General features: G+C 47.9%; 1 protein-coding gene across 3 annotated transcripts in view; it reads right to left on the bottom strand.

Moving 5' to 3' along the window:
* Window positions 1-18,482, bottom strand: part of IGLON5 (IgLON family member 5) — a 1,048,688-nt gene that overhangs the window by 69,935 nt on the left and 960,271 nt on the right. For 2 of the 3 annotated variants that reach the window (XM_085615809.1, XM_085615812.1), the window contains 2 exons: window positions 17,278-17,398; window positions 1,730-1,884 (listed from right to left, as the gene is read on the bottom strand). In XM_085615809.1, coding sequence (XP_085471935.1) covers window positions 1,730-1,884; window positions 17,278-17,398 — 276 coding nt within the window. The remainder of the gene's footprint in view (window positions 1-1,729; window positions 1,885-17,277; window positions 17,399-18,482) is intronic. The other variant, XM_085615810.1, reaches the window with a different exon arrangement.

Here is an 18,482-nt window from a genome sequence, read left to right as displayed (position 1 = left end):
GACCAATGGTTGAACAGGGCTATGATTGGCCCACAGGGCTCCGTGTATATCTGCTGTCTCATCAGCATACGTCACATCCTGTTAGACCTTTTGGTGTCCTGTCAATGCCCCTTCAGTAGTTCAATCGGGTCGCTTTTGGTAGAAGGGCCTTTCCAGTGTTAGTGTCTAAATATGGCACCAAATATCAGCTTCTGTTCGGGTGCCTACGAACCACACATCCTTTAGCAAGACACTTAAGATGCATTTGTTTATGTTGTTGGTTTACTTGTGATGATCCCTCCTCGATGGCTAGAGTAGATTTAGATCCAAATTCAGCCCAGCTCACGTTGTGCTGATAAATATTTACCCACTTACTCAGTCATTGCACTGAATACCCAGCAGAAGCCATCAGCAAGGTGCCAGTGGGGAGGGACCTGTGACGTCATGCTTGCACTGACCTCAGTTTCATTAGCAGGGCATTGAGCAGGTCATCATTATTCTTCTGGTTTTTTCTCTCTCCCTCAGGGCCCTGTTGAGTTTCAGCCAGGTGTGCACTTTACAAGCATCCATGTTGTACCTCTATAGGTACTCTTCACATAGAAGGGTATGAGGGCTCCATTCCATGGGGAGCCTCCGTAAGGACTCTAAGGCATGCTATCTCCACTCATGTATATCATGCTCCTTTGCATTCGTGTCAGTGTTTCTTCCATTCAGAGTTCCACTGTCTCGTTGCAGTAACATCCAAAGGATAAATGGCAAGTGTAATAATGAGTAGGGCCACTGGTACCTGTTTTAAGTCTTCAAAAGTGTTTATATCAAGTATTCTATCACCACATGATTGTGTATAAAAAAGACAGAGTGGACCATTTCACCAACCAACCCCCCAGATGCACCAATGGTCAACAAGTGCAATGGGTGGAAATATCTGTGATGAGTGAATAAAAAATGTAAAAAACATAACGTGTATTTGTAAAAAGCACACCTTCACTCAAGGGTTTCTTGGTGCTGAATAACAGATGTTTATTGTTACCCAACTCAATTGTACTCAGTTTATCGGCCTCGGAAGGTTGAAAGGCTGAGTGGACCCACCAGGATTTTAACCTATGACTCCATCTATCCTACCTCTACTCCATCAGGCAACGCCTCACACATTTGTGGTTAGCCACTAGATTATCTCTAGCACTATTTTTGAAACAAGAATTGACACCCCCATTCGTGTCTGGTGGTAAGACATTTGGTCAATTTCTGGAAATGAAAAATTGACAGCATTGATCCATGACACTTTGTCCAAAAACTGAGAAAGTCTGGACTCCTTTCACATCCCTTATAATAAGGCATGGTAGATACAGAGAAGGCCCGACAGGTTGACCAAACATTCTTCCGCACTCAGGCATTGGTGGGATGATTAGAATAGCAGATGCTTTTGAGTCCAAGTGTGAAGACTTACCTTTTGTATGCAAATTGAATCAATTCTCTTAATGCAACTGAGTGTAATGGTGAAATTTATAAGAAAGTGTACAAAGGCTATTTGTATGACTAGTGGAATAAAAAAAATGTATAACATACACATTGTTCATATTTCTTACCCAACGTCTACAATCTTTGTAGAATGATGCATATCAAAATTCTAGAGTAGTGTATTTACACAGTATACGACAACCACTGGTGGGGCCCATAGGATGAGATGAGAGACAAACGCTGTACTCATGATGTGTTGTGTATAGTGACAGGACGCCTAAAGAATACGTACTGTACAACCGCATGCTGGCGTTGGTCGCTCCCAGTTTGTTGCCGGCAAGGCAGGTGTAGTTCCCATAATGCAGTGCACTGACGTTGGAGAAGACGAGCAAGGATCTGGTCCTCTCAGTCTGGATCTTCATCCCTTCGCTGCCACCGGTGAGTCTGCTGGAAGGAGAGGAGGGGGCAAATACAGGATTAGCCAATGAGCTTGTCTGGGCTCTTCCCAATGGCTGGCAGACTCAGCACAGACCTCTTCACTTCCTCTAGCAGTCATGGTAAATCAACACTCATCAGGACTCAGTCTCAATCGGAAAACCTCCTGCAAAGTTTAAAGGCACTTACTTCAACTAATGAGGGGCAATGAATGCATGCTTCCACTGTTTAAGAAAATACATTTTTCAAAGTTCTTAAAAAAAACAGTTTCACTTGCCATCTGCCTCCTTTTTGTTTTTTTTTGTTTTTTTAATTTTGTTGTCCTCATTCTGCCAATATTCTTGCTTGGTTATACTCTGATCCCTCTGGGTCTTGCAAGAGGAAACCAGACCGGAGCCATCTGCCGGATCCTGGCCAAGGTTTTGTTTCAGAGTCTTTGACTAAAATTACTCATGTGCATCACATGTATGTGCGTGACCCTGTTACGACATGTTATGTCTATTTTTATGATTATTGAGAGCAATGGTCCTCTCAGTTGTCTCTTATAGTGCATCTCTTAAAGATATAGGGGGCTATTCACAAGAACGTGTGCTAAACATCTCCAAAAAATGTGAAAGCAACTTTACACATCACAGTCTATCGCGGGAAAAAAGAATAACATGAACCCCACAATCCCCACGGAAGAACACCCAGGAATACAGGGCCCGTGGAAGGGCAATGAGAAGAAGAAGAGGAAGACTGGGTACAGTTGCCAGGAAAACCCAATTATCGCCACGGATGAGCCAGAACACCCCACCAACTGCAGGTCACCTCCAACGTGTCATTGGCAACAAAGAGGCAAAGATGGCACACCACCTCGGACCATGTGAATGCCGTCACATGGCAGAGGAGGACAATGGAAGAGCACAAGAGGCTCTGGACTGATGTGAATGGCAAAACCAAGCAGAAACTCGCTGCCAACACGAAAGCAGCAACGCACCCCGGAGGAGGAGGTGCCAGCTGAACACCAGGAGCTGAATGACATGGAGAAGATGTTTGCCACAGTCACCAGTCGGGAGACGGTGACAGGAGTTGGGGACCCGGACACTGTCCAACATGACCCGAAACCACATCAACAGGGTTCTCACCGACCAGGGAGTGGGTGGACGGGGGGGATGGGCACAATGGCACACATGCACAATTAAGCAGAGCACACTGCACACCCACAATGACTCAGGGACATGTCCCTGATCCCACGGGAACACTTCAGCACACACACAAACACCAAGTAGTTCCACGTACACCATGTGCCCAAAGGGGCACCCACCCAACACATCACCAAGCACACAACCAACACATGCACACGTGCGAAACACAGCAAACATGCATATTTATTTATTTTTTATTTATTTGAAAAGTTTTATATAGCACTGGCTAGACCCAAAGGTATCAGAGCGCTTTACATGAGATATGATATTGCATCAAAACATTGTTACATAGTTACATCAGTTACTTATTAACGCATACACATGTCTTATGGGGGGTGGAAAGGTAGAGGGGAGAAGGCGAACAGGGGTAAGGAATGCAAATAGTAAACACAACAGGGAGGCGAGGAGAACAATGTCCGATGTTCGGCTGGGTAGGTGCCGGCCAAGGGGTGAACCAGAGCCAAACTCCTCTTTAGCTGCAAGAGACAGCTCCACCGGGCATCAGCCAAGGTTGCTCGGGCACCGCGTAAAATAAAGACAAGTTCAGGTTTCCGCCCAGGAGGCATCGTCAAAAGTTCCATCAAAAGTATCAGTTAAGGTGTTGTTGGAGGGTAAATGTCTGAACTAGAGATGTCGTTAGGGTTCATTGCCTTGGGATTGGTGGTTTTGTTACCATAACTCAGTTGCAGGTCGTCCTCTGTCATCCTCGGTCGTCCTGTGGCATATACGTCAGCCACACTGACAGTACAAGAGACACCACATGACGAGTAGCATGGCTGCAGTCCAATCACCATGACAATCTACATGGCACGAAACTGAGGTGGCTGAGTGCGGACCACAACCGGAAAGGAGCAGGTCACACTCGGACACAACCACCTGCACAAACAACCCCTGACGTCAACAACACATCTGCGGGCAAACCATGCCCAAGAGTCACAACTCGACAAAGAGCACAAGTTACCCAAGTCTGCAACATCTCAGCACCGTGGAAGCACAGAACTGACAGGCACACCGCATGAAAGGGACCGGTGGCAGAAAAATCAGACCCGCAGGAGCGAATCAACCACCGTGCAGCAAACGCACATAAGCATAAGTGCACAATTACATTGACAACATCCCGGTACAAACAGCAACACCTCCACAACAGAACACAGTACACAACTGGTGCCGCAAATGTGCACAACATGGCAAATAACATCTGGCACAGCAGGAAACTGTGATATGACAATGTACACGTACAACCTGTAACCTGCAAATATGTTTTTTTCACACAGGCTGTGCTTTTGGACATTTTGTACTGTCCCATGATTGCCAGGGACGGCCACAATGTGACGTGCTCATGAGAAGAAATTGTCAATGATGGTGTTCCTACGGGCCATTCCTGCCGCAGCTGCAGTGGGATGTGGGCCACCTGCCCCATCGTCACCATCATTGTCCGGTACTTCTGGAACTGGAATCCATGGGTCATTGGTGCGTACACAGATGTTGTGCAACACACAACATGCAACAATCATCTTGCACACGATGTCCGGGCTGTACAGAAGCTTTCCATCTGTGCCGTCCAGGCACCTGAAACATGACTTCAACACGCCAAATGTGTGTTCAACGATGCCCCTGGTGCGTATGTGGGCTGCATTGTACTGTCTCTGGGCTGGTGTGTTCGGGTCTTAGAGGGGTGTCATCATCCAAGGGCAGAGTGCATATCCTTGATCACCTGTGACAGTGCAGGGAGAAAATAGTCAATACTTGGTTCGGCAGGATGTGATGGCAGGCCCACTAATCCAGTGACGCCTCTGCTGGCCGTGTGTGGGGTGAGTGTAGGCCAGCCCTCAGGGAGTAGCTGGTGCTGGCAACAACTCCAACAGTCATCAGGTACTCAGAAATGCAATGTCAGAACATCAAGGGGGGATGACTTGAGTCGCACAGGGTTAGTGGCCCCGGATGCACAGCGGCTGATACGGGCCCTCTGCCACGGGACGCTGACCTGCGAGAGACTAGGGTAGGGTCATGAGGGCAGAGTAGGGTCTTGTATGTGTTATAGGTGCCTTCCGTGGAGTGTCTCGGGGGAGAATGGGAGGTCTACCCCCAGGGCATGATGCAGAGGGCATATGCCAGCTGTGTCAGGCAAAATGGCGGATATGAATGCCACAGACTCATGCCAGACACCAAGTCCGTACCTGCCCGTTGCTGATGACAACCCCCAGGCCACAGGCTCAGACACCAACAATGTTCCGCCGGAGGCTGACGGTCACTCAGGGCGCACAGGTTTACTGGCACCACGTGTCGCCGGCTTGCGTTGAACAGGGTTAGTGGCACCAAATGTCTACAGCTTCCGTTGAACAGGGTTAGTGGCACTACGTGTCGCCGGCTTGCGTTGAACAGGATTAGTGGCACCACGTGTTGCCGGCTTGCATTGAACAGGGTTAATGGCACCACATGTTGCCAGCTTGCGTTGAACAGGGTTAGTGGCATCACGTGTCACAGGCCTACGATCTGGAATTATGCCTCACTGATCGAAGGGAGTCTGGTGCTGTGGCTGCTGCCACGGACTTGGGGTCACTGCCATTCAGGACTCAGGACACAGTTCCACATGTGGGACCTACTGGGCCGAAGGGGAAGCCAGTGGAGTATGTCAATTAGAATGGAGTAATGTGGGCCAGCGTCGGGGGGGCCAGTGATAGTCTGTGGAGGCTGCAGAGGTCGCAGTACTGGTGCTTGGAGCTTGCACCGGCACGTGGTGGGCCCTCTTTGACACACTCCGGTGTAGGCAGGTGAGCAGTGCCTCGTTGGTGCGTTGGGGTAGGTATGACGGGTCTGGGAACCAGCGACCCGGGTGCAGCAGGCGCACAGGGACGCAGGCCCCGCCGCGCTCGGCCAGGACTCATGGCGGGCTGAGAGGTGACGCCCTGGCAGACGCGTTGTCCATTCCGAATGAGGACAACAACCAGTGCGTAGGGCTTTTTGTTCACACCTCTACGCAGGCCTGGCATACGCAAGTCCAACCCTCTACGCATGCGCATGCAGGGGTGGACGTAACGTGCGACATTTCCGTGTTCTGCCCCACAGCCTGTGAGGACATGGTAGCATCCACTGGCCACTACACTCCATGCACCAGCAGTTGAACTCAACATGGCCATTTCCATGGTTTGCACTCTGTGGTCTGTCCGGCACCTCCATGCCACACCTGGCATTGGGTAGGTTCACATTCCTTAGTCACTTTCCGCTTTCGCACAGGCCTGCTCCATGCCTTTCCTCACATCCAGCTATTATGTGTCTGTGGTGCCATGCCGTTGCTGGGTTGTGAAAGCAAAAGGCAAACAATTGATGGACGGAATGCAGAACAAATCAAAACATTCACCCCCAGTCAAGAGATCTGGGTTAAATCCATCATTCTTTTACTCACCATGCCACTCCAGTTTGGACCTAGCCATATGCAAATCAGTCTTGACCCTGTGCCTCATGGGAACAGTCCAGCCCGAACTGCCAAGCCAGGTCCTCCCTGGACTGGAAACAAGCATCCTAGGACCGGTTTCGGGGTTTCAACCCTCTTCAGCCAGGATAGCTTGATTCCAGTGGCACAGTGAGCCCAGGACCCACGTCTGGGCATACCTGACGCACTTTGGGCGAGAAAGCAAAAGACACACAATTGATGGACGGAATGCAAAACAAATCAAAACATTAACCCCTAGTCAAGAGATCTGGGTTAAATCCATCATTCTTTTGCTCACCATGCCACCCCAGTCTGGACCTGGCGATATGCAAATCAGTCTTGACCCTTTACCTCATGGGAAAATTCCAGCCCGAACTGCCAAGACAGGTCCTCCCTGGACTGGAAAAAGCATCCTAGGACTGGTTTCGGGGTTTCACCCCTCTTCAGCCAGGATAGCTTGATTCCAGTGGCACAGTGAGCCCAGGACCCACGTCTGGGCATACCTGGCGCACTTAGGGCGAGAAAGCAAAAGACACACAATTGATGGACGGAATGCAGAACAAATCAAAACATTCACCCCCAGTCAAGAGAGCTGGGTTAAATCATGGCTGGGTTGTGGGCATGGCAAGGCCTGATCCCCAGTGGAGTTGTGTTGTCGTGTCTGGTCGGTTGGCATATTGTGTGTCATGTTGAATGCAGTTGTGCTGCGTGCCCATCGGCAGTGTCGTGAGTTGCATGACTGTGGGCTGGAGGTGTGTGGTTTGTTTATTTTTGACTTACCAACGGGCACTGCATTTCCATGTGTGACATCTTTGGAGCGCTGGGTGCTGATGGACTGTCGGGAGATGTGAGTTTCATGCACTCTGCCTGGGGAGTTGGCCACAACATTGTTGAGGAGTCCCGGGCGGTCCACTATTGCCTGCACATTCATGGTATGCTTGTGCTTTCTGTTTTTGTAGTTGTGTGCAGTGTGGGCAGGGGGCACAAGGGGTACATGTGTGCAGTTGATTGTCCCTGACACATGAGGGAATCCAGCTATGGTGTAGAGGCCCTGCTTGGTCTCCAGCTGCTCCTGCGCAGTGTGAGTGACGTGGGGGTGCTGGGGTACCAGGCTGATGTTGGCATCCAGGCCAGGTGGGTTGACTTCGGATGGGGCTGGCTGTATGACTCCTCTGGCAGTTGTGGGTTGGATGGTACCAGAGGCCGGCATGTGCTGCGCAGTCGGCAGCTTTGTCTGTGGAGGGATGTTGGTTGTCCACTGGGTTGGTACCGTCAGCAGGTGGGGGATGTGGGTCAGGATGCGGGGGATGGTTGTCCTTTTGGGTCTGTAGTGGGCAATGTCCTCCTCCGGTGTTGGGTCTGGGCGGCTGGCGCGTTTCAGGTGGGTCTGCTGTCTTTGTGTACGCTGACTCTGTGGTGTTTCCGGGGGGGGGGCCCGGACAGGTCCTGGGGGAGGTGGCGGGCTTGGGGTGGTTGCGGTGGGTGTTTTGGCCCTCATGGGTATCCGCGTTGCATGATCATTGTCTCCATGGCATCTGTGGGTCTTCCGGTGTGGCTCTTGGCTGGGCTCCCTTTTATGCTGCAGGTAGTCGCCCTGCTTAACACCAGCAAAAAGCAGGTGTTAATTCCCTGCTGCTACCGCGGATTATCGACGGTTTTTGGTTCGCAACCCAGATCTGGCAGTTTGTTGTGAAAGTGGTGTTATGGGCTTTTCGTGTTTTTTTGCACGGGAACGCCTACTCTGCATCTCATTAGGGTTAGTTGGTGGTGTCCACCATGGAGATAAGTTTTGGGGCAGTTATCGCGGGAATACTGGCGATGTCTGCAGTTTGCACCAGCTTGTGAATGAGGTGTTAAATCTACCTCCACTTTTGATGCGTTAAGGTGGAGATAAATCGGAGATAAGTCCTTGTGAATATCACCCAAAGAGCATGATCACTGTAAGCATTCAATGCAAACAGAGGTAAAAGCAGCACAAACACAACAAGACTGTCTATTCAAAAAAAGTTATTTTAATAGCTTAGTTCGGCAACATATGGAAAGACAAATAAACAGCTTTTTGATTTACAGTGACGTGTGACCCCAGCACGGTGCACAAAAAAACATAAGTCCAACGTGAACAGAACGCGAGAGCAAATTTACGATTTCTTGTGAGTGTTTTTTGTAGATAAACAGCAGTCTTTGGGTTCAATTAATGTCGCAAAGTTTATTTGTTGTGTTTTTGTCCACGATGTTTCGACCCACAATTGGGATGAGCAGGTCTCATCAGGACAAAAGAGGAGGCTCGGGCATCTGAAATAACTGATAAGCAGATAAGCCAATTGTCTGTGGAAAAAAATAAGGGATGAGTGTATGCCACACAAAAAATAACCAACGGCGTGGTGGAGTCACAAGGATAAATGCCCACCCGCTTGTCCTCATTCGTCTTTACGTGGTCGGTTACTTTTTCTGTGTGGCATACACAGGTTACAGGTACTTGCAACACAATGGAACCTTAATGGATCTTTTCCCCCCAGACTATTGGCTTACTTCTGTTTATCAATTATTTCGGATTGCTTACAGTGATTGAGCTGTATACCTATGAGAGATGCGCTATAGGATACCCGAGAGGGCCATTGCTCTCAATAATCGATGAATCACCCAGGTTCTCGTTGGGTTGAAGGGTGTCTCTGTGTTTTACTGAGGAAGGTCTATTTTTATGTCAGGTGTGTCACCTGGGAGGGTATCCTGATGCTGGAGAAGGAAGGTGCCGCCCTGTCAGTAGAAATGCTAGTTTTTAAATTTTTATGTGAAACTTTGAGTAGCTCAAGTCAATCTATGTGAAGTGGCAAAGAATGAGCATGACTTCTGTTCATTGAATTGTAGAGGTAAGTGCTGACACCCCCCCCACCCCCCAATAGTTTGCTTAAAGTCAACTAAAAGTCATGCCATCCACAATGAAGCCAGCCCAGGCACAAAAGCTATATACAAGTTCTGCGGCTGAAGCAAGGTAGGCGGTGGGTTGTAACGGAACCTAAAGTGTGGTGGGCTGCACAGAGATTACTCACTTCCACGCTGGGTTGGTCATCATGTTATAAGACCCCACTCCTCACCATGTGCAGCCCAACTAAGGAGGAGTACCCCACATTGCAAGGGTCACTGCAGTCTCACTGGAGCCCAGGTTGGACTCATCACCCTCCTTTAGGAGGGACCAGACATGGAAATGGTGGATACATCGATCCATGCGCAGCCTCAAGAAGTGCTAAGAGTCCCGGTAACTGCAGAGCATAACACATATAACAGGCATTGTCAAAGCCAAGAGGTATGGCTCGCATAGTGATTTACTAATCACACCCATCGGTCTTGACCGTATTTGTGTGCAGCTAGAGGAAGCCACTGGGAAGCAGCAATGACCCAGCTTCAGGGTAGAAGTGCCAGCAGGTCTGCCCCCGGTGCCAGGGTAGAGGAGCTGAAGGGTAGGCAGTAAACCAAGACTCACTGAAGCAACATACCAAGCAGTGTCCAAGCTGCAGGGAGAGGAGTGTCAACATTTCTGAATGTGGGATAACTGACATTAATTTCCAGAAAAATATTTAATGTTATGATTGTCAATACTTTTCAAATGTAAGTAGTTACCCATGCATCTCTTAGGAGGTGGGGAAATATTACCCAACCGCCAATAAAATGGCAATAAGACGAGAATACTCCTGTGGTTTGATCCAAGACGTGATTGACACAGTCTCAAGCTAATGGCTGAAGGGTCCTGAGCCAAAGAAGCAAATAGGTGAAGGGGCTAACCCAATGTACACTATATGTGCATATTACAAATAAAAAAAAAATTCTGGCTTTCGTCACACCTAAAAAATAACATAGCACTCTGTCCATTCTGGAATGAGAGATTTTGTCTCATTCAGATTTGGACACAAAGTGAAAAGACTGGTGTAAAATCCTTTTTCTGCCCTGTTGCTTTACTTTGGGCTATATGTATGAAGGCAATTTCGGCGTTTGTGATCGCAAATCAGCAGTGTCCAATGTATGACACAAAACACCCGTCGCAAATTTTGCGATTCCCTATTTTGCGATTGCATTTAAGGAATCGCAAATTGCGATTCCTTAAATGCAATGTAAGAAGCACAATAAAAGTGTGATTTGGCCGTAAGGAATCGCAAAATACCACCAACTCCAAGTTGGTGATAATTTGCGATTTCTTTGAAAAATGTACTTTTTTGCATTTTTTGTAGTGCCATGTGACTCACATACATGCCCTTAGGGCATGTATTTGTGCCACATAGGCACCCATGTACATTTCAGGGGTGCAACAGGGTGTCCTTTTGACACCCTGGCACCCTTGAAATTGCATTCTCAAGTTGCGATTCTCTAATTGCGAATCGCAAATTGAGAATGTCTTCCCATTCATTCCTAGGGCCTCTAGGCTCATAGGAATTAATGGGGAGGTATTCCTTAATTGCGAATCGCAATTTGCGATTCCAAATTAAGGAATATGTAGGATTCGCAACATTTTTTGCAAATCCTACATACATAGCGTTTTGCAATTTTCAAATAGCGATTCGCAAAAAATCGCTATTTGAGAATCGCAAACGGACATTTTCATGCATATGGCCCACTGTCCCCATTATCAGAGCAGTGCAAATACTGTTCATGCCTTATTTTTATGCTGACGATTTCTCAGTGACCTAACTGGATGAAATTGCACATGCCAAGCTCTGCGGTAGCAGCCATACAAAGCACAATATTTCCTGCAAAAACGTTTCTTGCAAGATACTTCCCATCATGCACTGCAAATGTAACAATCCATTCCGTGCCCAAAGGACATTTGTACAGGGGTAATTTTGCACCTATTTTTGCTACCATGCTTCAAATGATGTCGATATTGTAATGATTAAATCCTTGGCTGTGATTCCAGGGCACATGCGTTCTGATCTTGGCTTCCATATTTGAGCAAATTGAGTGATCTTCAGTCGATGATCTCATCCCTTAGTGATACCCCTTACCTGCAAAAACTGGCAGTGCTTTTTATAAATAAATAAATGTAACCTTTATGTTTTTTGCCCATCCGTGTACCTAAGGAATCTTGTGTGTTTGGTGGGGGTGAGGGTGGGAGGAGGTGTTGGGTGGGGTTTTGGCCTCTCTACCTACCTGCCACATCTCCTATGTTTGCTGGTGGTGAGGGTGGGAGATAATGCGGGTAGAGGGTCTGGCTTCTTTACCTACCTACCTCCTCTCATAATTGGTGATGGCGAGGGTGGGAGGGGATTGGGGGGGGAGTCTGGTCTCTCAGCCTGAACCACCTCTCATGCGTTTGGTGGCGGTGAGGGTGCAAGGGGAAGGAATGGGGAAGGTGGGGTGGGTGGTCTGGCCCCTCGACCCACCTACCACTTCTTGTGTGTTTGGTGGTGGTGAGGGGGAGAGGGGATGGGGAGAGGACCTGACCCCTCGACCCACCTGACACCTCTCATGCGTTTGGTGGTGGTGAGGGTGCAAGGGGATGGAATGGGGAAGGGGCAGTGGGGGGTCTGGTCCCTCTACCCACCTGACACCTCTCATGCGTTTGGTGGTGGTGAGGGTGCAAGGGGATGGAATGGGGAAGGTGGGATGGGTGGTCTGGCCCATCTACCCACCTGACACCTCTCATGCGTTTGGTGGTGGTGTGGGTGGGAGGGGATGGAATGGAATGGGGAAGGGGCAGTGGGGGCTCTAGCCCATCTACCCACCTGACACCGCTCATGCGTTTGGTGGTGGTGTGGGTGGGAGGGGATGGAATGGGGAAGTTGGGGGTCTGGCCAATCTACTCACCTGACACCTCTCATGCATTTGGTGGTGGTGCGGGTGGGAGGGATGGAATGGGGAACGGGGGTGGGGGTCTGGCCCATCTGACACCTCTCATGCGTTTGGTGGTGGTGAGGGTGCGAGGGGATGGAATGGGGAACGGGGGTGGGGGTCTGGCCCATCTACCCACCTGACACCTCTCATGCGTTTGGTGGTGGTGTGGGTGGGAGGGGGTGGAATGGGGAAGGTGAGGTGAGAGGTCTGACCTCTCCACCCACCTGACACCTATCCTGTGTTTGGTGGTGGTGAGGGTGGAAGGGGGTGGAGGGAGGGGTCTGGCCCCTCCCCCCGCCACCTCTCGTGTGTTTGGAGGTGGTGAGGTTGGAAGGAGGTGGGGGTCTGGTCCCTACCCCCAGCTCCCCCCCTCCCCCACCCCTCGTGTTTTTCCATGTGACGCCTGCACTCGTACATTCAGCCAGGCGATAAGCATGATTGATAATTAGGCCTCGACAGCAAGTGTAATTTTATGCCGGCGCATGAAGCAAAGGAATTTATATCCCCTCGCCAAACACAGCTTTACTTCCGATGCTGAATATTAATGGGAGATTAATGATGCGGGTAACTCGGAGTTATAAACTTTCTTGGGGCTGATTTACAAAGAGGGGGTCACAGTCTAACAGTCACAGTAGTGCCTGTGTCTCGGCTCAGAGCGCTAGAACCACATCTAAGAGGCCGCATCTCCAGAGACGGGGGGAGGGGCGGGGAGGAGCTGGGAGGAGGGAGGGGTGCAGGGTCATCAGGAGATGTGTGGGGACTGGGAGGAGAGAAGGGTCACCTGGTGGAGCTATCGAAATGCGCGGTGTAAATACAGTCGAGCAAGAGGGGAGTTTCAGAGAGAAACCTTTAACTGGTATTACTGCATCTGGAGTAAGTATGGGGGAGACCAGTGCTTAATTTGTATAGGAGCCAGGACCCCCGTCAGGGGGCCACTGCATCTTGCATCGCCCGTTGACCCTACCAGCGCTGCCAATGACACTACCAACACAACTACTAACCATCACGCTCTTAGAAGTGACAATTCAGACTATTCCAGGTCCCCAAAACTATCAGAATGGCTTGGGTGACAGGTATCAGTTATTTTTTAATGTATATTGAATTAATACACAACTGTTGTTGTGCTCATCACTAAACTAGACAGGCAGCGCCACCATGTGGCAGACTGTCATAAGTGCCGGTCTTGATAATTAAGTGCCGAGCAATGGAAACCACTGGCTCAAATTAAGCACTGGGGGAGACAAAAAGCGCCAGGAAGCTTCAGCGACAGTGCGCTTTATAGATAACACACAACATAACATAGCAACATCCACGAGAGAGATGTTTAAAGGCTTGAGCTGTATAACCCCAACTGGAGAAAGAAAAGTGATAGGAGAGACGTTTCAAGATTTCCGACAAGTAATTTTTCCCGGAGGAAAGGGGCCGATATTTGAAAGGACGGGAGCTGAGTGGAAGGTAGGGTTGTAATAATGAATGAATGCTTGTTTAGCACACAAACTGCTACTAATGTGGCAGTATAGCACACTTGGCAGTTTGAGCGATGACTTGCCTACGCTTCCATCACAGCCCGTTAGAGAGATGTTTAAATGTTAGAGGTGAGCGACCCTAATTAACAGGGAGAACCGAGCTAGAGGCGAGCCAAGGGTCTGGCTCGGCTCTAAGAGCCCATGCAGGAGCCGATCTCTAAAAATAGTTGGTATCTAAATCATGCAACAAGCATGGTGCGAAAATATGAGAGTCCCTTTAAAATTAAACAAGGTATTTCTTTAACATGCGGAAGCATTCCACCTTAATAAATAAGATTATTTTTGTACAGGTCACGCCCTGATCTCATATGTTGAAAGTTTCTCTCATATCTGATAACGAATTAAAATAATGCTTTGTAAAATAAAATCACAGAAGCTGGTCAGCGGGGAAGGTAGGATTGGGCTCAGATTTTGTTGTTTTAACATTCTCGATTTCACCCACTAAATGGCTTCCTCCTTCTTACCCCTCAATTCCATAGGCTGAGCCTTTGATTTTAATTCCTAACGCATCATGGTAGATCGTGGGTGGCAGGTAGGCCTGGGCGGCAAATTCCGCTCCGCTCGCGGAATTTGCGGAATTTCGGTAATTTCGCGTTCCGCGGAGAACGCGAAATTGCCCAAAATTCTGCATTCCGCGACTTCGCGAAACAGCAACTGTGAACAGGCAATTCCCCGTGTTCGCGGAATTTCTGCATGTTCGCGGAGATTTTTTACCGTTTCGCGGAGATTTGCGTAACGTGATTACGCAAATTCCGCCCACCCCTAGTGGCAGGCAGAAGCCACATTAAAGCTCGGCTCGTTTTGGGCTCGAAGGCAAGAGGACCTCGAGCTGAACCAGAGCCAGGCCTCTGGCTCGTTCCTGGCTCACGGTTTAAGTGGCTGTCCCACCTCTATCAAATATTTAAATGTTTTTAATAAAATGATGAAGGGCAGTGGAGATGTGAGAAGGGCATTTAAATGCATAAAGGGTGTACGCAAAAAGATGGTGAGAGGAATGCTTGAGAGAGACAATTAAATGGTTGTATGTTACTACACTGAGGATACTACGTCGATATACCACTCTATCAGAGTCAATATATTAACCTAACTCAACCTTAATCATAATTCTAAAGCTAATTCTGAACCTAACTGTAAAGCATTGCCTCCAACCCTAGGTTATTCCAAAATTTCAAACTTTACCCTAGCCCTGAAACGTATCTCCTAACCACAGCGTAACCCTAAACCTAAATATTAGCCTCACCCTCTTGCCGTAACCCTACCTCTACGTATGCTTCCCCTATACTTCCCTTCTTCGAAGACGAGGTATACTGGGAGTGGTGTGCTCCCACTCCCTGTCAATGATGGTACGGTCCATTGATTCGGTGGACGCTGAGCAGTGGAAAACAACTTGGAGGAGGTCAGAGTGAGGCGTGAGTGGGGCATTCCACTTCCCAGGAGGGTAACTGCAGTTTAGTAGGGGCGGTGTATCCCAGAGGAGGTGAGTCTCTTCAAAAAGGTGACAGGAGAGAGGATATAGACTCAGGAGACATTTGCGGACTGGTGTGATAGAGCAGCAGGTACGATAGAGGTGTGATCAGCGTCAGAACTGCACACGAACTGGAACCAGCGGAGGGAGGTATCTGTGTTATGAGTAGGGCCCATGGTTGCCACAACATGAAGGCTCATTAGAAGACTAGACAACTGCACAATCCTAAACTGCTATCAATATTACAAAAGAAGGGTCTGTTTTGAGGTGAAAAATGTGATCTGTTGCGGGCAACAAGAAAGGCCCAAAACGCAACTTGGTCAGATTGCGCTTTGGGGCCTTTCTTGTTGCGTGTGCTGCACCTACCCACAAAAGTGGGATATCAATTTTGTCTGCGAGGGGAATGCTAGGTGGGAAGAAGTTTGTGGATCCCCACAGATTACAGAACTGTCCCTCAAAGAAGTGTGAGGAAAATGTATGTTTTATTTTACTTATGTTTGAGATTTGAGGGCATTGTGGGTAAGAAAAAGGAGGGGAATCCTCACAAGGCACACCACCTTGCGTGTCCTAGGGTGTCTAGTTTTCAGAAACATATGGACTTGGTAGGTTTTCTAAGGTGGCATTTGAGATCGGGCCGAAAGTTCGCAGCTACCCACATTGTAAAAAACCTTTAATTTTGCTGAGTGAAATGAAATGTCTCTAGGTCGTGCTTTGCGGTGTTATCTCTCATGAGCAGTTGGCCCCGCTACACAAATAGGGTACCTTATTTCTTGGGAAACATGAGGGAGCACACAATAGTAGCACATTCTTTAGTACCAATACGATTTCTCAGCAGACACATATTTGGTCTGGGTTTCTTTTGTGGAAAAGAGGTTTTGAAGGCCTAACCACAAAGTGCCCGAAACATTAAAAAAGGGCTCAGCACTGGGGTGGAAAAGCCTCAGTAGCTAAGGGGTTAGGAAAGTTTGGAACAAGACAGCGGTCTAGGAGACCACTGCCAATTCGTAAACACACATTCATATATTTATTTAAAAAGAAGCCCTATTTTCCTGTAAGGAAAATGGGCTGCATTAAAAATAAAGGTTTTGTAATTGAAAGGCAATCACATATATGATGGTCTGCTGACCTGAGCATTCCACCTTCGGAGTGAGTCGCAATTTGTGACATACCTTATTAGTATTCAAGATGTAGCTTGAATTGTGACCAACTCCAAATCGCAAATTTATTAAACAACCAGTTAGTGCATAGGTAAGTTTATAAAATTCTTTACTGGTTACAAAAATACTGGTCCCAAATTGCGACCAAGTTTTGATATCAGTAATTCCTGTATCTGGCACTAAATTCCCAAATGATGTGACCTAACTAATAACATTCAAGTTGTAGAAGCTACAAATGATTTGAAAATTGAGACAACCGTTTAAAGAAAAAGAATTATAGATTTTGCATTACATTAATAAAAGGAATAATCAAATGGATGGAAATATAAATATATTTTGGCAGATCAAGGTTTATTATTTGAGTCATTGTTGGCTCATTAACAGTACTAAGGGGTAGAACTTAAGTAGAACCATATCTCGACAGAGAAGGAGTTTATCTCACATCTGAATTTTTGAGACAGATAACAGAATCAGATATGGAGGACCTAACCCTAGTCAGGGATCCCTAACCATTGTGCTATAGTGACCACTTTCATTGGAAAGAGCAGCATTTTTGCACTTTGGTTCATGAAAATCCTTGTGTTAACCTATAATGTGATCTCGTTTTAAAGGCGATAGAAGGCAGGCTAAACTCACTGGGATTTGTCCCTTTAATACTGTCACCCCAAGAACATTACCATTATATCAGGACCTACACCCCTACCTGAAGCTGCTGCATACAACCCAGGTCAAAGCTAGACCCACCAACTTGTTACATCACAACAGTCATGAGTCAACACCCCATTAGATCCTTTGAACGAACTGATGCACGAGTGCTCACCGCTTGTCGTCTTTATACCACTCAAATTCTGCAGGGGGCACGGCCATGGCATCGCAGCGCAGGAGGGCATTCCGGCCTACTACTGCCTCAACGTTCTTCACATCCATGATGGTTGGAGGATCTGAGAGGAGGTAATGTTTGGGAGAAAATTAATAAAGGATCCAATTGCATACTCAGTCATTGCTGCGTACAATGCAACGTGAAATGCATCCACTGACATTAAGCATAGCGTGTGCCACCCAAACGTGTGCCCCTCAATCACCCTTGGTAGGTAAGTCTTAAAGAGATGATCAGTCATTTGGCCCAGCAGTGGATCAAACTGTAGTTCTCCTAGGAAGCAGTGATGCTTCAATTCAGTTTTCTACCAAAGCATCTTCTACAGTCACAGACCTAAACCTCCCAACCCAACATCACTCCTGGCTAGAAGGAATTGAAATGTTCAAGCTTGATTTTATATATAACACATCAAAGTATTGGGAAGTCCCAATGACTTAAGGGGTAAGAGAGGCAGGATTGTGTAGAGTATATCCTCCCATACAAACTATATGCACAAAAAAATACTCTAACAGATCTGAGAGGAGATCTAGTAAGATAAAGGAATGGGGGGAGAAATGAGAACTCCTAAGGTGAGGTTGTGCCTAATACAACCGTGGTCGTGGGGAAACTAAGTGTTTCTTTAAGTTACCCTCACACACCCTAGTGGTGTCATGCTTCATCATCGGGTCACCCAGACCCCTAGAAGTCCGGGTGGGCTCGACCACAGTGTTGGGAGTGCTTTTAATATGTTTTACGGCAGAGGGAGTTAACTAGATAAAATACCCCAGGCAGATCCCCAGTATCCCTTTATTCTTGGGTCTGTCCGGGTAGTTAAAATAAGTAAAAAAGGGTCTTTTAGGAGTGTTATGGTCCTAGGACCCTAGTGCCGACATGTTTCAGTCCGAAAAGGTGGCCAAAAAATGGTCCAGGACTTTCTTCAGGGCAAAAAAGTAACTCCCCTATGTGAGTGTAATTACTCGTAATGGGGTGTCCCTATCCTGTAAGTATGGTGAGGGCAGAGTAGCTGCTCCACGTGATTTGATTAAGAGTGGATGTATGTCAACTGCCAGGCTCCATCCAAATCAGGGAGGTTGACTGAATCTCTCAGGACCAGAAGGCCAGATTGGGCGGTCTTAGTTAAGATCAGTCGCCCTGCCCGCTACCTGTTT

The sequence above is a fragment of the Triturus cristatus genome, chromosome 7 (genome assembly GCF_964204655.1).
Source record: "Triturus cristatus chromosome 7, aTriCri1.1, whole genome shotgun sequence".
In the NCBI taxonomy this organism is placed as follows: domain Eukaryota; kingdom Metazoa; phylum Chordata; class Amphibia; order Caudata; family Salamandridae; genus Triturus; species Triturus cristatus.
Note: the sequence above shows the minus strand (reverse complement) of the source record. Positions and strands in the feature narration are given on the sequence as shown.